The sequence below is a fragment of the Rattus norvegicus genome, chromosome 19, assembly GCF_021556685.1.
Source record: "Rattus norvegicus strain SHRSP/BbbUtx chromosome 19, alternate assembly SHRSP_T2T, whole genome shotgun sequence".
NCBI classification, from domain to species: Eukaryota; Metazoa; Chordata; class Mammalia; order Rodentia; family Muridae; genus Rattus; species Rattus norvegicus.
In genome coordinates this window covers 32,935,416-32,960,387 of record NC_141552.1, presented here as the reverse complement: position 1 = coordinate 32,960,387, position 24,972 = coordinate 32,935,416, and the positions used below count along the sequence as shown (strand labels likewise).

Here is a 24,972-nt window from a genome sequence, read left to right as displayed (position 1 = left end):
TTCTGGGTTGTGGTGAGGGTACGATGGTGTAGAGGGTGTGGTGGAGTAAAACTGTCCCTTTCGCTCTCTTCTGTGCCCCTCCTTGGGAGCCGCTTTGAGAAAGAAAAGAACCAGTCACCACCATTCCTAATGTCCCGTGGAATGAGGACTGAGTAAGGCAGGTAAGATGGGGTTCTCTGGAGACCTGGAAAGTGGAGTCCTGTGGAGGTCACAGTGGGAGTAGGCTGCCTCCATGGTGCCATACTGGGCAGAAGGAAGCTTCCCGGAGAAGTCACCTAGAAACTCAAGGGTCTCTTGCAGGAATCCACAGAACAAGAAGGCCTTTGACTCCGGCTGCTGGGAATAAAATGTCTGATGTGTGGTTATCACAGGCCTAACCGTCAAGCTAGCGTAGTGGCTGAACACAGCGTGAGCAGTAGACGCTACAATGACTGTAGCATCTGAAAGACCTGGGCAGGTGCTGTAGAACACAGTCCTTCAAGTAGAGTGGCCATTACCATCTACTTGTAATCAGTAGCAGCAGCCCGCCATGATCCAGCCTTTCCTCACTGAAGTGACTAGGAAGGGTGGTTACACCCTCGCCCGAGGTTCCAGCCATTCCTCCTATGCCTCCCTTCCAGCTGTACTTCTGCCCGGGGTTACACATGGTCTTGTAGTCTCAGGAGGAACCAGAGCACATGGTGTGTGCGAGTTAAACGAAGGGGCAAGGCTCTTCAGTGGTGCCACTGCTTTGGGGCCATGTACCCCGTAAGTAACCGCTCACCCGTGTCAGTCAGCTCAATGAATTCATTGGCTCACCGAACCGAGCTTGGGCGGGATCAAACTTTGGTCTCTTGGTGGAGTGCTGTGTACGGTGACAGATGTTAAGGGCACACTACAGGAAGGCGCCATTAGGAAGAGGTGAGCAGGGTCCTAAAGCTGGAGCATCATCAGTCCCTATTCAGGTAAGCAAGACACTTACTTCCCTGCACCATATGTGGGACTGGTCCTTCTTCAGGGACACCGAGCGGAGTTCCCCTTCCCTCCACCCCGAGATGCTATAGCTCTTCCTGGTGTGCACGCCGAGTATCCACCACACTGTCACATCAGGCATCCACGTGTCCAGATACATTTACTCACACTCCCCACACACGTGCCCCAGGCATAATTTTGAGGTGCTGAACACTCTTTGGGAATAATCTTTGTTGATTTGCTCTACAGCACCAAGGATACATGCATCCCAGAGCACTTGAGCCCATCCTCTTTGCTTGAGCCATTTTGGACCACACTATGCTTCCTCAGCCGTCTGGTATGGGTGAACACTCGTCTGCAGTCTAAGTTCTCAGGTTTCCAACCTCACTCCTGTTGGAACTGTCCTCAGCTGCAGGGCGTGGCGTGTCTGAGACTTTGCCCCATTTTCTGTTCAGTAGCTGAATACCATAGACCCCATAATTCATAAAGAACAGGGGCTTATTCAGCTCTTTGCTCTAGAGGTCCAAAGTCAAGGGACTGTGTCTGATAAGGGCCTTCTAAATAGTGGGACTCTGAAGAGGACCAAGGCTGGGCAGGGTAAGACAGAAGAAGGTAGGACGGAATAGGTAGGCTCCTCTGACGAGGTGACATGGTGCCCTCATGCTCTGGTATAGTAATAAAGACTTCCCAAAGGGGCCACCTGCTGACCCATATTTGGATATAGTAAGTTTCCACACCTCCCCAACCTTGTCTACCACTCCTGACTCCCCAGTATTCTTGCAACTTCCAAGGATCAGATTAATCTCCACCCTGCAGGCTTTCCCTGAGGAGCAACAGATGCTTTTTTTTTTTTTACTGAAAGCATGACACCAAAAGGAGGAGCTAGGACTTTGGGCTAATGGGTGGAAACACTCGCGACTCATAGGGAAGGGAAGACCTGGGGCAATGGAAGGGAGCAGTCTTTGAGGGAGTGAGTTGTTTTGTGCGGGATGACCCTGTAAATTTCTCTCCTGGCTGCCTACAAAACCAGGTGCTTCTTTTTCTTTTCTGGTAGTACTGGAGATTGAAGCAAAGGAGTCTCACATGCTAGCAAGCACTGGTGCCATTAAGTCACATCCTCAGACCTCTTTATTTTGGAGCCATTCTCAGCAAACTGCCTAGGCTGGCCTTGAACTGATTCTGTGCGGTAGGCAAGTCCTTCCCATGCAAGTCCATAGTAATTGAAAAGTTCTGACAGCTAACCTTGTGGGCTTAGGATTTGGAGAACCCGGCACTCAAGAGGCACAAGATGGCTCTTCCAGGGGTCGCAGGAAACCCTCTGCTCAGCAGACACGGGCTTGTACAAAGCTGCCCAGTAAAGCCCACTAGCAATGGCGACCCATGTCTCTGTCCACGTAGCATGGATGCCAGGGCACCTGTCGGGCCGCCTCAGGACAGATACTCCCGCACGGTGAGCTCCTTCAGGGTGGCGCCCCTGTGTGTGGGCCTCCGGAGCTGGCTCTCATCCAGCCGGCCCTGCAGCGACGCCAAGTCCTTGCCCAGCGCGTAGGCCAGGCGCACCATGGCGTCCAGCAGCGGCGCGTAGTAGCGGTGGCTCTCGCGCGCCCCCAGGCGTCGCAGCGCGCGCTCGCCGACCGCGAAGGCCTCGGCCGGCCGCTCCAGGTCGCGCAGGCACACGAGCATGGCGCAGAGAGCAGGCACGGGAGCGCTCGGGCAGTGCGCCGTGAGCTTCTCCTGCAGCGGCACCACGCGGCCCAGCAGGTCGAGCGCGCGCGCGTACTGGCCGGCGCGCAGGCAGCCGAAGGCCTCGCACAGCTCGGGCCGCGTAAGGAAGTCGGCGAACTCGCGCGAGCGGCGCACGGCGCGCACGGCGTACAGCAGCCGCAGGTACTCGCGCAGCTCCAGGCGCCGTTCGCAGATGGTCTCGGCCGACAGGTTCCCGGTCAGGCGCTTCCGCGGGAACGTCACGTCCTCCAGCTCCGGCCCGAAGCGCTTCAGGAGGGCCCTCTGCAGCCTCTCGAAGTCCGAGTAGCGCCGCTCCACCACAGCCTTGTCGCTGTCGAAGCTCCCAGTCTGGATGACCACGACCTGGTACATCTGTGGGCAGAGCGGAGAGGCTAGCCTCGGGATGCCCTGGGTGCGCCCGGGTCGGTGTGCACGCGCCCGGGTCGGTGTGCACGCGCCCGGGTCGGTGTGCACGCGCCCGGGTCGGTGTGCACGCGCCCGGGTCGGTGTGCACGCGCCGGCTGGGGCTGGAACCCAGGGGCCTTGAACAAGTCTGGCAAACGGTCAGCCTCGCCCCAGGTCATTTGGTTATTTTAAATTAAATTAATTTTTTTTACATATTCCCTTTACATTCGGATCACTGCCCCCTCCCAGTCACCCCCTCCCACAGTCCTTTCCTCCTTCCCCATCCCAGGCTACCTGTTTTTGAGATAAGAACTAGCAGTGTAGTTTACAGAGGAACCCGAATATTCCTCCTTAGTCTCCCAACTTCTGAGATTGTGGGCACACCCTGCTTGGCAACTGTGTCTCTCTGTTTCCTCCTCCCCCTGTGCACCTGCCCCTGTGCCATTTTTTTTAAAGTCACATTTTGTACTAAGTAATAATGACACACTTTACATTTTCTTTGAGAAGCATTTTACCTGTGTGTGTGTGTGTGTGTGTGTGTGTGTGTGTGTGTGTGGTTTGTGTAGATCAGAGGACAACTTGTGAGAGTTGGTTCTCACTTTCCACCATGTGGGTTCTGGGTGTCAAAGTCGGATGGACAGGCTCGGCAGTACGTGCTTTTACAGACTGAACCATCTGGCTGGCCCTCTGCCATGTTCACGCATACAGAAAACAGACTTCGAAGCTCGTCTCACACACACACACACACACACACACACACACACACACACACACACGCCCATATGCCTACTGAAGGTACAAAGGTAGTTCGTGGCAAATGTTGGTTCTAGAATAGCACTGCTTAGAAGCATCTTGGAACTGGGACTTGCTGATGCGACCGGTGTCGCTCTTGGCTTTTTATCATCAAACACAGGGCTGGCTCTGTGTCCTAAATTGGGAAGCGTGGGTTGGAGTCAGGAGTGTCCATCTGGAACACCTGGGCATTTGTTTCAGGCATCACGCATTTAGACACAGGGTAATTAGTCTTACATTGTCAATTTAACCTCCTTGAGCTTCAGCGTTCAGTTTTCTCATCTTTAACTTGAGGATATGTTGGCAATTCTGTAGGCTATGCCCAGCCGCTACCTAGTAACAGCTTGTGGTAGCTGCAAGCCAGGTGACAGGCAGGCTATAAGAAGATGGCTGCACCCAAGCTGGCTCCCCACTTTCTCTCTTTGTCTCTCCTCCCTCCCTCCCTCTCCCTCTCTCTCTCTCTCTCTCTCTCTCTCTCTCTCTCTCTCTCTCTCTCTCTCTCTCTTTCTCTCTCTCTCTCTCTCTCTGTGTCCATCTCCTATTTTCTCTCTTCACATCTTCCCAGCCAGTTCTTCCTCCCTTTATCCTTCTCTGTCCCTTTCTTTTCCCTACCTCTCACCCCTTTTCCATAACCCCTTCCCTTCCCCCCCAAAAACTTCCTTTTATATTATGCCTGCCATAGGACTGATTGTTCAGGGGGACTCCTCAGCATGGGCCCACTGAGGTGCTATCTCCCGCCACTGCCACTATACCTCCATTTTGTAAAACACGACAGGATAGGAATAGTTCCTGTCTTCTGCACGAGGGTTAAGTGACAGTGAACTCGTTGATGTGAGGGAGAGCTGTGCACAGCACACACTGGTAGCTACAGTAACAGGACTGGTCCCAGGGAGGAGGAGTGGTGAGGGGACCTCACAGGTCCCAGTGAGGTAGGAATATTTGGTATTAGTCTTGCATCTTCCTAGAACACGCTGATGTCCTGGTCTCACAAAGATGGCAGCACCCAGCAGGGAGCTTCCCACAAGCCAGGACTAGCAGCTAGAATTAAATAACAGAGCTCAGCTTTCTTTTGGGATTTAGTTTTGTACATTTTTTCCCCCCTTAATGCCCCATGAAACTGATCTTCCCCTGAAATGTAGTATTTTAAAAGCAAGTGAAATAAACCAAGGTTGGGAGCCATTTCAGAATCAGCGGAGAAGGGGTACAGATGACTGACACCTGACACCATGGCAACATGACTTCATGGGGTACCATGAACTCTCCATTTCTCTGGAAGACCGAGTTAGTGTGTCATACCTGGAAAGCTGTGATCTCCCAAGGCCTTCCCCGGACCATGCAGGAGGTAACTGGTGGGAACTCCATCGTTTCTAAACTCTGCTTACCACAAACTTGGAGACTTTCCTCTCCTCGATTCTGGCTGAGGCGATCTCAAAGAGGAGCCTGACGTGTTTCCAGCGGCTCTTTTCCTTCTGCCAGTGTTCCTGTAGCTCCCTTGTGGTCATGTTGGAGTTGGAGGTGGGACCATCTTGGGCTTCTGGAAAAACATTGCCGTTAAGGAATCTGCAGTAGGCATTGGCTTGCAGGCCAGGCCTGGATGTGTGGATGGGATGGATATCAGAGTTCCGGAAGAGGATAATTATCTTTCTGCCACCTGCACTGTGGGGGCATCAGCTAGACCCCTGTGTATTGACCTCAGTCCAGCACTCCGACTGCCTCTTGTTAGGAAGTGTACTGTAGGGTGTTCATCACCCACTTCCAGCCTGCTGATAGACTGTTTTGTAACTATGGCTCCTGGCAAGCAGGGCCCAGCACTGACACAGGGCCACAGAGCCCCCTAGTGCATGCATATCAGCATGCTGGGGGAAGCCCTGAGGAAGTCATGTTTCAGCCTGAGCCTGGCTGGCCCTGACGATACAAAGGCTTTCATCTCAGGGCACAGCTGCCCTTCTCTGTTCTGAATTCGGGCTTCCTGTTTCCTTGCCTGAAAACCAATAATATTTGTTTGTTGGTTTTGTTTTGTCTTGAGTCAGGGTTTCTCTGTATAGCCCTAGCTGCCCTAGAACTTTCTCTGTAGACCAGGCTGACCTCCAGTTCACAGAGATCTGCCTGCCTCTGTCTCCCAAGAGCTAGGATTAAAGGCGTACACCCCCCCTCCAAGCTTCCCACAGTATTTCTTTTTTTTTTTTTTTTTTTTTGGTTCTTTTTTTCGGAGCTGGGGACCGAACCCAGGGCCTTGCGCTTCCTAGGTAAGCGCTCTACCACTGAGCTAAATCCCCAGCCCCCCCACAGTATTTCTTAAGCCTCCCTTGAGCCCTGCACCTTTCTGAAAATCTGTTTCGATTTTTTTCCCAACACAGTTGCATTAAGAATTTTGCATTTATTGTAAGAGGCACAGGCCTGGGACATCCTTATCTTGTGCCACCTGACAGGAGTGTCATTCCCCTGCCCCACCCGGTTTTGATGCCGGGAGTGAGTGCTTCCCATTGGTTCCGGTGGGCTTTTCATGGTCCATCTAATCCTTTTTTACCAGTTGCTCTTTCTACTGAACTTGAAAGCTTGGAGAGTGAAGATAGATAGATAGATAGATAGATAGATAGATAGATAGATAGATAGATAGATAGATAGATAGATAGATCGATCGATCACTTGGCATGCGTGACACACCCCAGGCTTTAGCAGATCCATCTTAAAGGAGTGTAAAGAGAATTTATTCCAGGAGATGGCACTATAGCAGATACTGTCAGTGCCAGGCCAGGACCCACTGGCAGCCACTGTTCTGGAAAATTCCATTGGCTTCCTAAGGAAGCACCTGTAACTCAGGACCCTGGGGCCCTTCTAGGACCTCAGCAGCCCGCTCGGTGTCTCCCTCAGCATTTGCAGAAAGGGATGCTGGACGATCTTTAGCTTCTCTGTCCTTGGATGCACAACTCAGGTGTGTTCTTCACACCTTTCCGTGAACCCCCATCCAGACTGAGTTGCACGTACCCTAGTCATGTGATCACCCATCCCCAATACAGGAGGCTGCTCTTGTTCCCAATCTGCTCTGCCTCCAAGGATCATCTCCCACGTAGAGTCTGCACCAAATCCTTGTCTTGGGGCTGCTTAGGGTGACCCCAGTTAAGGCAGCCGCCTGACTACAACCAAATGTGCTTCAAACGTCTGAACTAACTTCCACCTTCCTCACTGAACTTCAAGCCCCCCAGTTTACCTTCTGGGCCTGGACATGGGAGGTCTGGACCTGGGGGCAGGACTTCCTGTCTGGTCCTTGTTATGCATTGGTTTCTGGGTCCTGTCCAGCCAGGGCCCCCAGGATGCTGTGGACTTGCCATGCTCCAAGGGTGCCTGAGATAGGAGAGAGAAGCATGAGAGCCAATGCGACTGCGGCTCCTGCAGGGTCCCGGGGTAATCCATGCTGGCAGGCAGGAGAAATGACAACGATCCCCTCGCTGTGTCTCCTGCCACCCACCCAGCCAGATCAAACCTGGCCTCCCCTGTGATGGACAGTCAGATCCCGAGTTAGGGTTGCCCTCCATACACAGTTCCTCTGAATTACACACGAAATACTGTCAAGGAACAGCAATAGCATTAGAGACTACCCAGGAGAAACAGGCTGGTCCAGATAAGTGTCCCACCACTCAGTTTTATATTACAGTGCGCCCCTCCCCATCTAGCTACCTGTAAGCAAATATTCAATATGCCCAGTTCGTCTCATCTGGTCCCTCACACCTCTCTTTTAACAACGCACCCACAAAACTTTGACACTTCTGTCAAATAACAGATGAGGAAACAGGTCTAGCCCGAGGTCCCGAAGTTGCTGGGTGTACAAAGGAGCAAGGTAGAGTCGTGTCTAAGTCGTGCTGTCCAAGGAGGCGCCTTTGCGTGTTCCCGGTGCGACCACTGTCCTCTGCAGGGACCGTTTCCATTTTCACTTTGTGGTAAGGAACTGGGAGCTGCCTGACAGCCAGGGCTGGGGTGGGGGCTGGGACACAAGCCAAAATTGGCTGACTATGGGAATCTGCATTGACCAGAAGTGGGCAGCAGGCAGACAGCAGGCCAGCAGGAAATGGATGACGCACTAGCTGTTACTTTACCCTCCTTCTCTGTGCCTCAGAGTCTTATAACGGGTAGGGTATCAGAATTACCGTCACAGGCTGGTATGAGGGTTAAGCTAGGCCTGCCCACACAGCTTGGACTTGGGACTCTTCACACAACAGGGACTGCAGAGTCCTTTCTAGGATCTGACATGCATTGAGTATTCGAGAAATAGCCACGGAATAACTAACTCTAGAAGCGTATGCTTTTTACAGATAGCTGCAAATCAGGAGACAAGAAATAAGACATTTTCTCAGAGGAACAAATGGTTGGGCACTCTCCTGGGCACGTGTGTTAGATCTTCTTCCTGACAGAATACCTGGCATCAGCAGCTGAAGGGAGAAAGGGTTTATTATGCTTGGTTTCAGGTTTCAGCTCATGGAGGTAGGGAGGCCATGGTGGCGGGAAGCAGAGAGGAGGGAGAAGGGGAGGGGAGAGAATATGGCTGCATTTATAGAGGCTTTTCCCATGTTCCCCTTATTTTTATCGTGTGTGTGTGTGTGTGTGTGTGTGTGTGTGTGTGTGCGCGCGCGCGCGCGCGCGTGTGAGCGTGTACATGTGTGCTCATGCATGTGCATGCCCCTCAGCTCATGAGGAAAGCATATGGAGGCCATTCAAGCTTGCAGGAGTTCCTTCTTTCCCTCTACCATACAGGTCATGGGGTTGGAACTTGGGTCATGAGGCTCAGCGGTAAATGGCTTTACCTGCAAAGCCAGCTCAAAGAACCACACTTTCCTCTTTTCCTCTGAGCCTTTGACATGGTGCTCTCCACATTCAGGGTGGGTCTTCCCCCTAACCTAGTCATCTGTGGAAACAGCGCATGCGCGCGTGCGCGCACACACACACACACACACACACACACACACACACCCGGAAGTATACTTTCCTTGGCTCCCAGGGTACTGTAAATCTAGCTGAGTTGGTGAGATTAACCACCACAGCACGGGAACTCAAAGGTGCAGTGCTGCCAACACATCCTCTCTCTTCGTCTGTCTGGCCTAGGGGAGGCTGGTGGGGCTTCAGCCTGTGCCTCAGGGGGCTGTTCTTGCTATGACAGGTGGGAGGAACTGCTTTCTGAGTGGCATCTAAGCAGTGGACCAATAAGTGCTGTCAGGGACCCTCAATCAAGCCTCACACTTACAGGTGGGTGAACTGAGGCACAGAGCAGAGGCCGGGCTGGACCAGAGCTGTATATGCTTGGATACTCACAGCTTGTATGCCCTGCTAACCTGTCAACCCTGTGAAGGAGTCAGGAGACATGGCCCCCATTCTGACTGAGCGGCTCCTGGGCAAGTTATTTGTTTTATTCTCCATTTCTTCCTTTCCTTTTTGGGAAGGGTGGCTACAAGCCTTATCATGCCATTAAGTGTTAATGGGAGGGGGTCCCTCATGTTCTAAGTTAGTGGTTCTCAACCTTCCTAAGGCTGTAACCCTTTAATACAGTACCTCAAGTTGTGGTGACCCCAACCATAAAATTATTTTGTTGATATTTTATAACTGTAATTTCGCTACCGTTTTTGAATCATAATATAAATATCTGATATTCAGGATGTCTGATAGGTGACCCCTGCGGTGATCACAACCCAGAGGATGAGAACCACTGAGCTAAGTGCTAAAGCAAGATGGTAGGTAGCCCATATGCTGTCATATTAAACAGTGTTTTTCATTTGTTTTTTTTTTTTTTAAGATGTACGCTATGTAGCCCAAGCTGCCTGGAAGTCATAATCTTCCTGCCTTTGCCTCCCAAGGGGTGGAATGGCAGGTGTGCCAGTGTACGCCTATTCTACTGAATAGAGTCGTCATGTTTCCTATGGGCACTCTGTACTTTCCCTATCTTTTTCTCGTGGTGAGTGAGTGGTGGCTTGTGGAACTGGTCCTAGTGGTCCATTTCCAGATCTGCTTTCTTGATCTGGGTAGCTGGTGCCATGCCAGAAGCAGGGCACTTCTCCAATGGAGTCTCGGAAGACCGCAGAAATTTGCCCATGCTGTGTGCTCTGGTCGAACCATTAAAAAGAAACCAGCATGAAACCAGGGCTTAGAATAAAAATCAAAGCCACAACCAAAGCTGTTCCTGGGTGTCTTCTCTTACAGGACAGGCTGGGAGGGACCCAGTTAAAGACAAGTAGGAAAAGGTGCTATGTTGATAGTTCCCCAAACACATCCAAGCCTCAGTTTCCCTATGTGGGAAATGGGAAATTAATCCGTTTGCTAAGCTCCTTGGGGATAGAGGGCTCTGAAGGGTCTGCCTTATCTCTCCACACCCTCCGTGGTAAAGATTTTTAGCCATCACAATAAAGCATGGCAGAGGTTGGTACCGATAGCTTGGGGACCTGCACTTGGCCCAGAGGACAGAGCAGCGTCACAGGCTCCCACCCTATACTATCTCCTGTGCGTGACAGTCTTCATCTCCTGGGTGCCTTGGCTCTTGTTCCCCTGTTCAAGGGGTCCTACCCTCTTCAGTCCTCCTGGGTACTCAGGCCACGTGTAGAGCCTAGGCCACCTTTCTCAGGGGGTTGCAGAAGGAATGAAAATCTAGAAGAAAGCAGTAACAACCCTTGCCCCTAAGACAAGAACTGAGAGGCACCTATTCAAAGACAAGGAGGAAGGAAATGCCAGGGGCGGCAGCCCTGGCTGCGGGAGTTTGAGTTTAAGCCCCCTTTCTTTGTAGGGCAGCTTCCTCCGGTCTTCACTGGAAGGTCAGCCAAGGCTCCACCCGCCCTGCTATGGAGAGATGGGCACCACAGGACCCCTGAGTGCTTCCCCGTGAAACTTGCCACCGGAAGTGCTCTCAGTTATGGGTGTGCATCAGAATCCCCTTTGGGATTGGGGAGAGGCAGTGTCGGGGTCTCTAATGAAAGCAGGGTGCCTACCCCACAACCCTCAGGCAGAGCTCTGGATTCTGTGTTCTGCTGTAGGGTCTGCCCTTTGAGAAATACAAGTCTGGACTTGTTCCCAGGAACAGAGATGGGGTCTGGCATTTTAAAAAGAGTCAGGCTTGGAGGTTGTTGGTGGGTATTCCTGGTTTGCCCCCAGTTTCTGAGGACAGCACTACAGATAGCAGTGGCTCTCACCATCTTTAGTCCCTCCTACCTGGTCCCCAGGGAGTTCCCAGAGGGTCTCTCAAGGAGATCACTGGGTCTCAGTGGGAGGAAGCCAGCTAGGCTTGGGGTCAAATACTGACTGACCTGGAATCTTCAGGCTTTGTGGGTTCAGAGGTCCAGGAGGGTCACATGCTCCATTTCGATCTCTTTTTGCAAGGTCCAACTGGACGGTCGAACGTCTGCCGCAATTCTGAGTTCTCCTTTTGAAAACAGGAAATCGGCTGAGTGATCTCCCTCAGAGGCTCCAGCTCATTGGTTGCTGAAAGGTCTACATGGAACCTCATAGACAGATGTCTGCAGTACATCATACAGGCCACGTGGTACAAGGCTGCCCACAGGAGTACAGTCTAACCTCACCTCACAGCAGCTTTAAGCAGCTCGATACCTATTAGACACTCAGACAGCTGTTGGCATTTCGGAGAATCAATCTCAAAAAAACCTTTGTTTTAGTCCTTTTCTGTGGCAACGACAGAAGACCCTAGACTGAAAAAAGTCACGTATGAAAGTTTATTTAGTTCGTAGCTGTGGGTCTGGAACATGTAAGCGCACATTGGCAGTGTCTGTGAGGGCTGTCCTGCCACATGTGACATGCCACGGTAGGAGGTGGGCAGGCAAGAGGAAGCCTACCTTACGCACCCCAGTTTCACAGTTACAGCATGAATGCTTTTATGAAGACTGTCTTTATGACAGTCAACCCTCAGAAGACCTCACCTCCCAAACCTATAGTGTTGGGGAATCACAGTCTAACACAAGGATTTGGGGATACCTCCTTTTTTTTTTTAAAGGTTTATTTATTTAATATATAAGTAAGTACACTGTAGCTGTCTTTGGACACACCAGAAGAGGGCATCAGATCCCATTACAGATGGTTGTGAGCCACCATGTGGTTGCTGGGAATTGAACTCAGGACCTCTGGAAGAGCAGACAGTGCTCTTAACCGCTGAGCCATCTCTCCAGCCTGGGGATACCTCCTTTTAATAGTTATTATACTAGCTATGAGCTCGGCATAATGGGCCCTTCATGTTCTGTTGACAGGCAGGAGAACTAAGGTTTGGAACACTTGAGCTGGTAGGACGCAGAGACAGCACCTGACACAGAGTGGTACTGGGTGGCCTCCAGGTTTCCATTAGGAGATAAGACATACCACGATTTGTGACAGAGTTCCAGGGAAGACAGACCCTAGCACAGGGATGTCACGTATGGCTAGCAGGGCATGTGCCCTTAGGAACAAGAGGCTAGAGAAGGACAAGTTATAACCTTTTTCTCCAGCCCTGGAAGGCCTCTCATGTACCATTCTAGCTCTATTCTTCTCTCCTCAGCTAAAATGGCGGTGTGTGGGACAGTGAAAGGTACATAGGAGTTTCACCCGTTCCTGGGTATTAGGCCCCCATCACTAGCCACAGCTCTCCATAGATTTGTGGCCACCAGTCACATATGGGCAATACCCCAAGACTCTCCACAGATAGAGGATGTGACCTGTTGTCACATAGGCTCAAAACGGATCTCCATTTTAATGAGGCATCTAAAGGCCTGGAGGCTTAGCCAATGAGCTTTCCTTCCCAGACACTCTCCCTGCAAAAGGTATCTAACCTTAGGCCCACCCTGAGAAGTGGGGTTCAGTTTTACTCATCCACTTTCCACCACGATAATAAATGCCTTAAAACCATAGACTGCCTTTTTTCATTGGGATCCACCATAGAGAAGGTCTTTGCCTGTAGAGCTACCATCTAATCTCCCCGTAGGCTAAGCCAAAGACTGCCTCCAAGGGACCAACAGTCTCTTCCCCCCCCCCCTGCCCTGGGCTACACCCAGCTGGTGGGCTCCCACTCACTTCTCAGCTCTTCCACAGCATCCAGCAGTGCCTGGGTGTCTGAAAGCCTGAAAACCAGATGGACCCGGCCTTGTCCCATGTCTCAGACTGCCATTTCCCACCCCCACCCCCATCCCCGGAGTGGAGTGGTGTCCGGGGGCTTCCCTACAGCCTGACACCCACCTGGCGATGGCGTGGGATAAACACAGTCAACTCTTGCACCCTGCCTCGCCAAGCAGCAGAGCCCTGTGGCTAGGCGGATGCAGGATCCATAACTCTATCTACAAAGGTGGGCCTTCGTGTCAGTCCTTCTCCATAAACTTGACACCGTAGAATAGATCCTCAACACTTGAGATCTGTTTTACTCACTTTTGAGTTTTATGTACCTCAATCCATGTACACTAGTCAAGATCTTTGGTGTCTTGCTTTCCTTCAGTATTTATGTGTGTAGAAGTTAGTGGTATGTATGTGCATGTGCGCGTGTGTGTGCACGTGTGTGTGTGTTGGTTGTTGAGTTTTATATTTTCCTATTGTTACTTTATTTGAGCATGTCTCTGCTTTTCCTTTCTGAAGCCGTGACGTCTGTTTGTGCTGTTTCTAGGGTGTCAGGATGATCCCTGCTGCTGGTCCAATTCTTAGGCATTTAGTCAAGTCTGTGTGACTGTTTGAGGGGACCCTACCAGGTTTTTGAGAAAGAGAGTCTCCAACTCCATGGGACTGGGCCAGGGCACTGCCCGGGTAGACATCATGCATTCCCTGGCTGTGAATGAGCCACACTGCACCTTCTCGATCCCCGACATGGCCCATACTTCTTGAAGTCGGCCACACATTCTACAGTGTGGGCAGGGGCGTCACTTCATAGCTTACAGCATTGAATCCCACAAAGGATAATTATGGTAGACATCTCCTCACAGGCCTGTTTCCCACCTGTGTCTTCTCTGTTGGAGTCCATTGCTTTGTCTTTTATTGAATTACGTTAATGGCTGCAGATAGGCCACGGCCGTTCCTTTGTGCTTCTTAATCTTTTTCCTCCTGAGGCTCCCACTTGCACTTAACGGATCTTGTGATGAATAGTTACCATCTACCATGTTCGACTAAATCAATCTTGCTTTTCATTGTCACAGAAGGTTCACCCTTATTTGCATCTGCCTCAACCCCATGGGCCCTCAGGAAGCTTAAGATGAGTCAAGATGCACGGAACACTTGACGGTGTCACGCTGAGCGTGTGAGGGCTGGCAACTGATGGCATACTAAAATCCTCACAGTTTGCCTTTCTTCTCAGGGCATCTGCATCTGTCTAACTATTGGTCTCGTTTATGAAAATGTCAGCCGATCCTAGCACTCTGCACCACCATCACTGTCATACCAAGAGCATACCTATCCATAGAATTTGGTTTTGGCAAGGGCTGGAGACAACGACTGTGTCTGGTGTGCCTCTAGCCTGCTAGTCCTGGTTGCAAGGGCCGTGTCTCGTTTGCCTCTGCCTCATGTTGCCTGGCAGAGGGCCCAGTGTGGTAGGAGAAGGAGGTTGCAGAGAGGTGTGGTCCTCTGGCCTTCCTCTTCCTACCATGCATTTTTCCAGTTTCTTGCCCTGTCTCTGCCCAGGCTTGAAATCTGAGGTGCCACAGCGGGCTCTGCATTCTTCTCCAACCCCCATGAGCTCATCACAACACTTAGCAAACACAGGGGAATAGTGTAACAGCCACTGCTTCCTCTTTTGGGGTTAGGGCCCAGTATTTGGAAAGCACCTGACATGGAGGTGTGCCCAGATTCTGTTGGAGGAACACAACTGGGCCGTGTGACCAGGAGACTTGTCATCGGCTGGGTGTTGTTTTTTCTCTGAATCCCAGAACCTGAAGGGAGAGGAGAACAGGCAAGGGCTTGGTCTTGTCCAGTTGGCTGCCATAACAGAATGTCCTATGCTAAGTGGTTTAAACAACCAAGTTTGTGTCCTAAAGTTCTGGGGGCTGGGACATTCAAGATCATGATGATGGCAAATCCAGTGTTTGAGTGAGGGCATATTTCCTGGTTTGTGGATGGACCATGCTTAGCAGAGGGCTAGAGGAATCTCAGTGGTCTCCTTTTTAAGGGACATAGTCCCATAAGGGCTTCACATCATAATCTAGTCACTTCCTAAAGATCTGTCAGGGCCATCACATTGTGTTAGGGCTTGCCGAAGTCTGAGAGGGCATATTCATTCTGTAACAGAGAAGATCATGGTGGACCAGGAAAGAACAGTGGGTATCCCTGTTCACAACAGTGGCGATACCAAGGCTAGATGAAGAGAGGTGGGCACCATAGAGTCAAAAGGGGGGACATTCTGCCATCTGGACTCCAAAGTTAGAGAGTATCTCTCCTGCTCTGATCCATCAGTGGTGTCGCACCACATTCAGAGCCAACCTGAACTTCACCCTCTCCCCTGCCACTTGTCTTCCCTCCCAACTTCACCGTTCCCCTCCCAGCATCCCTTGCTGCCCTTAGCACAGCCATGCTGAAACGTGCTGGAGCATGGTGGAGGTGCAAAGACTTGCCTGTCTAGGAGTTTCCTTCCTGGAAATACCCTTCTTCAGGTTCTTTCCGTGTGGGGTTTTCTTTCCCTTGGCTCGCAGCTTCCTGTCTGTCTCCGTGTTGCTTCCTTCTCCAGGCAGCCTGCCCTTGACTTCATGCCATCTACCATTGTTGACATGCCTGTTTTTACTTACTGTCTTAAACACCACCATGGCAGGGAGCTGTGCCCATATTGGCAGCCTGTCCCCAGCACTCAGCCCAATGCCCACACTTAGAGGGTGCTCAGTAGGTCACTGCTGTGTGACAGCACATGGGCAGGCTAATGAATGGTGAGAGGATGCAGAAAATGAATGGAGCTGCGGCTCCAACTTGGCCTGACTCAGTGTACTGCTGGGCCAGCCACCGCCCCTCTGATTGGCAAGGAGATTAAACCAGTATTTTTTTTTTAAAGATTTACTCATTTATTATATGTAAGTACACTGTAGCTGTCTTCAGACACACCAGAAGAGGGCATCGGATCTAAACCAGTATTTTTTCTGTGCAAGTACTTTGCATTGGGAAATAATGCAGCACCAGAAATGACTGCTTATTCAAGCCCCAATGCCTCGAATGGAATGAATGAATGAATGAATGAATGAATGAATGAATAGCTGCTTACCACAACCTCAGGTACTGAGCATGCTCAGAGACTATAATCCTGAAATTGTCTTTTGAGAGATTAAAAGAAATTGATGACCCCTGAGGAGGACCTCTCCAGGTTTGCCAAAGAAATGTGAGCTGCTGAGGTGTTTTGCAAAGTGACCTAAAACCTGGTTACTCACATTTTCTTGCAGCTGCGCATGGGCAATGAGCCTTTTAAAAAGATTTCAAAGGTTATCATTACCACAGGATTTTACACTGGGGCTGCGGACCAAGTGTGTTGCTGACTGCATTCATGGCTACACTGAGCTACCACAGGAAGGACTAGGTGCTGCCCTTATTTCTGCACCCCGGGGGTTTAAAGAGCCTGACCCTGTGTGGAGCCTCCTGGTCTCCCCTTAAGCCCAGGATGGGTGGTCTTTTGATCTATGTCAGGATTTGCTGTGAAGTGGGGCCCACAGAGCTTTTCTCATGCAGCCTGTTCTGTGGTGGAGACATGATGACCACTTGGGAGCAGGCAGGCGTGGGCTGACATTGGGGCGTTTTGCTCTTATTCCAGGCCATGCAGATGCAGGGGCACCACTCCCTGAGGAAAATTATTCAAGGTAGAGGCAGGGAACTGGTCTTCTTTTTTCCTTTTGTTTTCTTCGGTGTTTTGAAGCAGGATCTCACTATGTAGTCCTGTCTGTCCTGTAACTCGCTCTGTAGACCAGGCTGGCCTTGATGTCACAGAGATCTGCTGCCCGTGCATCATGAGTGCTGGGATTTAAGTCATGGGTCACCATGCCTGGAGAGGAACCATTTTCTCAAACACTCTGTCGGGTGGTGGAATATTTACCTTGTCAAAATGGAATCTGTAAATGAAGATGCTTCCAGAAGCATCAAGGACAAGGGAGAAGAAGGGCCTCAAGGAGGAGTCAGGGGAGAAGCTTGGGTGGGAGAGCTAGCTTCTGTTTATTAGGGTCTGATGCTTTTAGGTCACCCTTGTTGCTGTAACAAGTTACCACAGACCACATGGTTTGTTAATGACAGGAGTTTATTTCCTATGGTTCTAGAAGCTGGCAAGTCTTAAGGTCAAGACCCCTGCAGACTGGGTGTCTGCTGAGGACCCATTAGAGGCAGCTGTGCTACATGGACTTCAAGCCAGGATCATCTCAGCCCCTCAGCGGTTAGGATGTCAATGAGTAAAACCGAGGGGAAGGAGCTGAAGAGATGGCTCAGTGGTTAACAGCACTGGTTGCTCCCCTAGGAGACCTGGGTTCAATTCCCAGCACCCACACGGCAGCTCACAGCTCTAACTCCAGTTCCAGAGGGTCCATCATACCAGGTATGCATGGGGTGCACATATAATATCTCTACACACAAAATACAACAAATGCATCTTAAAACAAAGCAAGCAAGTGAAAAACAAACTGAGGAGGATCTGAGGACGATTTAGCCACTCAGACCAGGTCATGGTCACACAGCAGAACCTTCCCAGTTTATGGATGAGCTCAGGGATGCATTAGGACAGAAGACTGGGTGGGTGCTGTCAGGATGCTGGTTCTGATTGTGAGGTGAGACTGGAGTGTGGACAGAAGCCATTCGGGACACTCAGACATACTGCGCCCTCTAGGTTTGAGACAGCTCAGTAGCAAGTGCCTGACTGAACTTGTCCACCTTTCAGTAAGTCACTCAACAGCAAGCTTGGGTCATGCCTGCGCCAGAGGCAGAGGTCATCAATGACCACTGGGTTCCTTGATCCTCCAGAACCCCTGGTCTGGAAGGAGAGAAGGACATGCAGGGAACACCATCTGGAATGGAAAGCCAGCTAAGCTGACGGTGCACGACATAGGCACAGCTCTCCTCACAACTAAGAGCGCAAGGAGAGTCCCATGGGGCTGTGGGATGTAGCCAATGAAGGATATCCTTTCTTCAGTAAATAAAAGGGGCAGAAGGGTAGGAGTTTGACCAGCAGCTCCTGCTCTTGTAGCTGGCCCACTGGAGGAAGCCAGTAGTCTCTGGGAACCTGTTTCTTTATCTTAGGAGTGAAAGCCAGAGCAAGAGGCCACAAAGGGCTGTCTCGACTGATCCTCTGGCTGTTACTGTTCTGCCCTAGTAGGCAACACTGCTCATTTTAGGACAGGTCTTTCCCACTCGGTTCACCTAGTCTTCTTTGGAAATATCCTCACAGACACCCAGAAATGTGCTGTGTCCGGATGGTCTCAATTCAGTCAAGTTTACCAACATTGACTATCGCAAGGTCAGAGAGAGAGAGCGCCAGGGGTCACATGGCAGTTATAAGGACACTGTAAGTATGTTGGCTGCTACTTTGAGTGTGATAAACATCCTCATCTGAAGAGTGATATAATTTGACTTTTTGAAAGAGACTTGCCGGGATTGCCTTCATTAAGGAAATGCTGCAGGAGGCATGGAGAAATGGAGAATGGCCAGCAGGGCTTATACAACCTAAATAAGAAGTGGAGATCTGGGTCCCGGCACTGTGTGATACTGTTCTTGAGGAGAGTGAATAAACATCTCCTCACTCGGAGAACTACTGACAGACCAAGGTAAGGATAGGGGTTCTTAGGGGTTCCATTGCTGTGAACAGGTACCATGACCAAGGCAACTCTTATAAAGGACAACATTTAATTAGGGCTGGCTTCCAGGTTCTGAGGTTCAGTTCATTGTCATCATGGGGGGAAGCATGGCAGCATCCAGGCAGGCATAGCACTAGAAGAGCTGAGAGTTCTACATCTTGTTGTGAAAGCCACACAGAGAAGACTGACTTCCAGGCAGCTAAGAGGAGGGTCTCTCAAGTCTGTCCCCACAGTGGCACTTCCTCTAACAAGGCCACACCTCCTAATAGTGCTACTTCTTCCTGGTCCCCATAGGCTTGTTCAACCACTGAGTCTCGGGGTTGGGGTGGGGGTGGGGCATGCCTAGCTGTAGCATAATGCAAAACACATTTACTCCAGCCTCAAAAGTCCCGTAGTCTGCAACAGTCTCAACAATGTTAAAAGTCCAAAGTTCAAAGTCTCTTTGGAGACTCATACAATCTCTTAATTGTAATCTCCTAAAAAAAAAAAAAAATCCCATACCTCCAACAACATAGGATATACATTATCATTCCAAAATGACATAGTGAGGAAATACTGGACCAAAGCAAGACTAAAAGCCAGGGGGCAAACTCCAAATTCTGTATCCCATGTCTGTGGTCGAAGTGCTCTTCAGATCTCTCACTCCTGTTTTGTTGACAGCTTTGTTGATGGCTCTGACATCTCTAACATCGTGGGGTATCCAAGGCAACTACAACTTAACAGCTTCTTGTGCCAATGTCTGGGATCCATACTTGTTCTTCTGGGCTCCTCCAAAGGGCTTGGATCACTTCTCCAGCTCTGCCCTCTGTAGCACTCCAGGGTCTGGCCCACAGCTGCTGTAACTCTTGGTGATCATCCCATGGTACTGGCATTGCTAATTCACTGACGTCTTCTAAGGCTTTCATAGGCTCTCTCCATGGTGCCAAGCCCCAACTTCTTCCCATACACCTTCACCAGTGACCATCCCTGGCCTCACACTGTGCCAAGCCTCAGCTGCTCTCCAGGACTCCTTTATGCCTCCAAAACCAGGACCACCTGGGTGATTCTTAAGCATTACCAAGTTCAGCTGCACACACGGCTATCCTTGGCTATCTCTGGAACACAGCTTCTTTGTGCTTCCAGAAAACACTTCTCAGAAGATTTTACCTCTGTGATGCTGGTCTCTTCCTAATCACTGGTAATTTCTTAGCACCAGCTAACCAGCATCAGTTGTCCCAGTAGTCTCTTCTGTTCTTGATTCTAAAGACAGAGCCATTTAGCCAAAACGTCAGGTTCTGCTGCTTACTGGGATTGGAACATGGCCCCTTGTTCTATTACATTATCACCAGCTTTCTGTCTTCTAACTCCTTCACTGCCTAAGCTTGACTGTCCTGGAACTTGCTTTTTAGACTGACCTTGAACTCCGAGATCTGCATTCTCTGAATTCTGGGATTAAAGGTGTGTACCACCATGCCTGGACTTAAGCTTTTCTCTACTTGGAACTTGCTCTGTCCCAAGCTGGCCTTGAACTCAGAGATCTGCTTGCTTCTGCTCCTGAGATTAAAGATGTATACCACCATGCCTGGCCCTAAGCTTTTCATGGCCACTATTCCTCAAGATCCTGAATCAGTTTTGCTTTATTTTTGTTTTGTTTCAAGAGGGGTTTCATTGTGTAGCCCTGGCTGTCTTGGAATTTGCTCTGTAGACCAGGGTCGCCTGGAACTCAGAGATTCCTCCTCCTCCTGCGTCCGGAGTGTTTGTGTGTGCCACCTGAAAGGTGTGCTTCCCTGAAAGGATGGAATGTTTGACCTCTCATTAGAGCACTTAAGGAGTCTTAAGGATTTTCTCTCCCAGATGAGACGTGTCAACCCAGAGGCAATTGCTCTGCAGTAAGAAGTGGCTGTATTCTGAAGACACTTGGAGGATACATCCCTGTCCTAGACAGGGTTATTATTGCTGTGATGAAACTCTATGACCAAAAGCAACATTGTTTAGAAAGGGTTTTGTAGGGCCTAGTTTTTGCTACCCTGCTTTACGTTCTGGGTGGACCGTGCTACCAACCCTGCATAGGTTCCCTCAGATCAGTGGATCTCTCTCTCTCTCTCTCTCTCTCTCTCTCTCTCTCTCTCTCTCTCTCTCACACACACACACACACACACACACACACACACACACACACACACGCTTATTTTTATATTGCTTTCATTCGATGGCCAGCCTCTTCCAAGCCCTTTCTGGCTATTGCACCCTTCTTTTCTCTCCCAGCTCAGCACCCTAAATCTGCCCTCAGCTTAATCTGATTTCAAATCTCCCTCCTACTATCCCGGGCCAGCTGAAGAAGCAGCCAATGGCCACTCCACCCTGGATCTCACATGGCTAGTGGCTCTTTCTCCCTTTGAAACACAGTGAAACTCTTTTCCTGTGTCTGCTACCCTGCCTGTGGGAAAACTGAAGTCCCGCCTATTTTGCCCAGCTCATTGGCTGCTAGCATCTTTATTGATTGATCAAGAAACCAATTGGGGAACTGGATCTTCAGTCTTCACATGCAGATTCCTGACCAAAAACACTCCCTTACAGGGTTTAGTTCACTCATAATTCCATATAACTGTTGATCATCAAAAGCAGCAAGGACAGGAATTTAAGCAGGAAGGAATCTGGAGGCAGGAGCTGATGCAGAGGCCATGGAGGGATGTTTCTTACTGGCTTGCTCCCCATGGCTTGCTCAGCTTGTTTTCTTAAAGATCCCAGGACCATCAGCCCAGGGATGGCACCACCCATAGTGGGCCCTTCCATAGAAGGGCTGGGCCCTTCCACATTAATTCACTAATTAAGAAAATGCCCTATATTTAGGTCTTATGGAGGCATTTTCTCAATTGAACTTCTCTCCTCTCAGATGACTCTAGCTTGTGTCAAGCTGACAAAACTAGCCAATTCAATCCCAAAACTTTGCTCCTAGGTTGGGAGTAGAGTGTGGGTCGTGAGTCAGGTGGAGTTTTCTAGGTTCTACTTGTCAATCAGCATTATGGTTTGAGTATAAAATACCCCATAGGTTCATGGTTTCAGTACTGGGTCCAGCTGGTGGCGCTATTTCATAAAACTGCAGAGTCATTTCATGCTTTTCCTCCTATCCACTTAGTTTCCTGAAATAATGACTCTGAGACAAATTATTTATTAATAAATACTTAGGCTATAAGCTTTTGCCTGTTTTCTCACTAGCGCATAACTCAGTTATCCCTTTTATTCTAACCTGAGTTCAGCCATGTAGCTGGTTTCCTGCCTCATCTTCTTATGTCTGTCTCCTCAGCATTCTGGGGTGAATCCCTCACATGTATTCCCAGAATTCTCTCTCCCAGATGTCCCACCTCCTATTTCCTGCTTCAGTTCATTGGCCATAGGTTTGTTTGGTTGGTTGGTTGGTTTTTTTTTTGGACAGGTGATGCTTTTACATGGTACACAGGAGATTCTCTCTACAGCAGAGCCTTTAGAAGGTGAGGGCCAGCTGGTAGAAATGGTTCACTATGGGCAGGCCTTTGAAGGGTATGCCTGGCCTGGTTCCTGTCTGATTCCTGTAACTCTCTGCTTCCTGGTCTCTGCCATACATTTCTTCTGCCATGAACTAGGTTTGTACCATGCTTTCCCCCAGCCTCTACCCCATGATAGATGGTTCCCCCTCCTGAAACTGTGATCCCAAAGAAAGTTTACCTCTCTTGTTTCTTTCAGATATTGTGGTCACAGTAACACAAAATGTAACTAACACAGTCTACTTTGTGAGGACAACTGCTATTGCTGGAAGTGTAGGTCGGTGGGTGGAGTTCAGGCCAAGCATATGAGAGGCACTGGGTTCTATCCCCGGCACCATTTAAACAGGAAAAACTGGGGTGGCCGAGGCACACAGGCCTGTAATCCTAGGTCTTCAAGCTCAGCCTCAGCCTCCTCCTGGTCCACCTGGGCTACACTGTACCCTGTCTCCAAACAACTTCCAAAAAGTTGGGGCCGACGAGATGGCTCAGTGGGTGCTTGCTGCTAAGCCCGACAGTCTGCGTTTGATCCTCAGGGCCCCATGTGGTGAAAAGAGAACTCCAAGTTGACCCATGATCTCCACTCGTGTGCCAAGACTTATATGCATCCACGTACATAATAGCCACAGACAATAAATACATGTAAACAATTTAAAATGGAAAACTGTCGGGCTTCAAACAGTTTCAAAGGCAACAAGCAGCTAAGGTATCTATTTAACATGTCAAAGTGGATTTGGTCTCCAGGTTCTCCCAGCATCCTTCAGTTCCCGCCCATTACAGGGTATGGCTGGAATACCCATCCTCTACCCTGAACTCTCCAGCCCAGGGGGTGGGTTTCCCCTTCCCCAGAGGCTCTTCCCCATATAATCCAGACATTTTGTGCGCTCTCTCTCTCTCTCTCTCTCTCTCTCTCTCTCTCTCTCTCTCCATTTTTCTCTCCCTGCCTATGCATTCTCTTTCCTCTTATCTCTCTGCCCCCACCCCACCCCATTCCCTCCTGGTCGGTGTGGCAATTTCCCTGGCCCCATCGGTATCAGTGAACCTGCTCGAGAGCTGCCCCCAAATAAACCTTCCCTACTTTTAGTTTGACTTGCATTGGGTTATTTCATCCATAGAGAAAATCTATTAAAAACAAACACCCTGTAGACAGCACTGAACACCAACAGGACCGTTCCCTAGGCAGGACCTTACCTTCTAAATGCAGCCGCTGCCACCTCAGCTGACTCAGGGACACAGGTACGTAACTGGAAGCGGTGCGAGGCAGTGGTTAATGCACAGCCTTTGGTACCTGAGGTCTGGAGCACACCCTGATGATGCTTTCACTTCGTGGATAGGCTAATGAGCCTTCCTGGGCTTCATTTTCTTCATCCCTAAATCAGGGACAAGAGTAGTACTCTGCAGGTGGGGTTGAGGGAGTTACCGCGATCAGACTTAAGTGTAAGTGTCAGGTTCAAAAGAAACTGCCCGGACAAAAGGCTAAAGGAAGTATCTATTAGCATACTAAAGCCCCGAAGAGCATGCTGGCCTCCAGGCTCCCTCAATCAATATCTGTAGCTCTCCACTGATCTTCCCACCTTACTCCCTGACACTAAACTTCTCCAGCTCCTGGGCTTCCCTCCCCCAGCTTCTCCTTCCCATAGAACCCGGCCTGTTTGACCATGCTCTGCTCCTCTCTCTCTCTCTCTCTCTCTCTCTCTCTCTCTCTCTCTCTCTCAAATGAGACTTCGTGCTCAAGACTTTTAGAAGTAACATTAAGAATGGGAAGTTATAAAATCAAGAGACTGTAATGGAAACTAAACAACTCTCTCGAGCAGCTCTAATTAGGATGTGTCAGAGCCCAGCCTAGGAGGCTACTTAGTAGGCAAATGCTGTTACACTTTGACCTCCCTCCTCAGCTTGCATGGGACTGACAACCAAGGGGAAAAGAGGAACTTTAAATGCCCTAACACCACCCAGCATAGCCTTCTGGGAATGTCTCCATTAAAACTGTAGCTGACTAAGGGCTTACAGATCCCAGGGAGGGTGCGTCGGTTCCTACTGACACCGAGGGCTTTCCTAGCTTGTTCCCAGGACTCTATGGTTCCCTTCGGATTGAAACGGGTCCCCAAGGGCAGGACATAAAGCACAGCAGGCAGGCCTCTTATTCCCGGATACCTGTCTCACTGGTACCTAGAGGGAAATCAGGAGGGGTGTGGCCGCCCTTCCCAGCCTGCCAGAGTGGGCGGGGTCACTGGGTGGGTGGGGCGATGGGCGGGGCGATGGGCGGGGCGAGATCATTGAGGGAGTTCTAATGCCTCCCTGGAGTCACTACCGGGCTGTCTGAGGAACCTCTGCGCAGCAGCTGGCGGTGAGTGCCTGCTTTCTGATTCTGTGGTCTGCGGGTGATCAGGGTGGGTGGATGTGTGGAAAGGACGGTTTTCTGGGGGAAGTTTGAGGACTCCCGGAGGACAGCGCTTATTGCTGTGGAGGTGACGACCGTCACAAGTCCCATCCTCAGGACTCTTGTTAATTGGTTCTGGAACTGGCATGTCTGAGCTTCTGGAAGGGACTCTGTTTCTCCTGGAAGCGTTGACAGAGTAGATAGGCTGTAAAAGGAAAGGGTGTCTTGAGGGGAGTCTTGGCCAGCTTTGGTAACAGAGAAAGAAGAGGGTATAGGAAGCACATTGAAGCCCCCAGGATCCTTTGAAGTCTGAGGGGAGGCTTTGATTTGTGGATGGCTGGGACATTGGAGGGAAACTTGCAGGTGAGGTCCTTACCCAGAGGGAGAAAAGCCTGCTTTGGGTCTTAGCAGGAACTATTCCTGGTTCAGTTGCCCCCCTCCACCCCCTTCTCTGTAGGCCTCAGTTTCTCTTTTAGCCTTCAGAAATACTCTC

The 24,972-nt window shown here is 50.2% G+C and overlaps 2 protein-coding genes and 1 long non-coding RNA gene across 5 annotated transcripts in view; 1 reads left to right on the top strand and 2 right to left on the bottom strand.

The window, feature by feature from the left end:
• Positions 1-2,061: 2,061 nt before the first annotated feature.
• Positions 2,062-11,258, bottom strand: Snx20 (sorting nexin 20). Of its 2 annotated transcripts, none has more exons than XM_087594513.1 (4): positions 11,151-11,258; positions 7,082-8,297; positions 5,256-5,407; positions 2,062-3,048 (listed from the first exon to the last, which is right to left on the bottom strand). In XM_087594513.1, exons 2-4 carry the CDS (start codon positions 7,404-7,406, stop codon positions 2,380-2,382), a joined length of 1,146 nt encoding a protein of 381 aa, XP_087450639.1. In that variant the 5' UTR covers positions 7,407-8,297; positions 11,151-11,258; the 3' UTR covers positions 2,062-2,379. The 2 variants fall into 2 exon arrangements, with proteins under 2 accessions (XP_087450639.1, NP_001020170.1); NM_001024999.1 differs by having other exon boundaries at positions 7,082-7,215; positions 11,151-11,246.
• A 5,701-nt stretch (positions 11,259-16,959) lies between these two features.
• Positions 16,960-24,281, bottom strand: LOC147999358 (uncharacterized). Its single transcript, XR_015643964.1, has 3 exons — positions 24,254-24,281; positions 23,291-23,494; positions 16,960-19,841 (listed from the first exon to the last, which is right to left on the bottom strand). It is a non-coding gene; the product is annotated as an uncharacterized LOC147999358 (long non-coding RNA).
• Positions 24,282-24,400: 119 nt separating this feature from the next.
• The window catches only part of Nod2 (nucleotide-binding oligomerization domain containing 2), a 40,409-nt gene continuing 39,837 nt past the window's right edge, over positions 24,401-24,972 (top strand). The window contains exon 1 of one of the 2 annotated variants that reach the window (NM_001414911.2): positions 24,401-24,446. The gene's annotated coding sequence lies outside the window, so the exon portion shown is untranslated. The remainder of the gene's footprint in view (positions 24,447-24,972) is intronic. The other variant, XM_087594087.1, reaches the window with a different exon arrangement.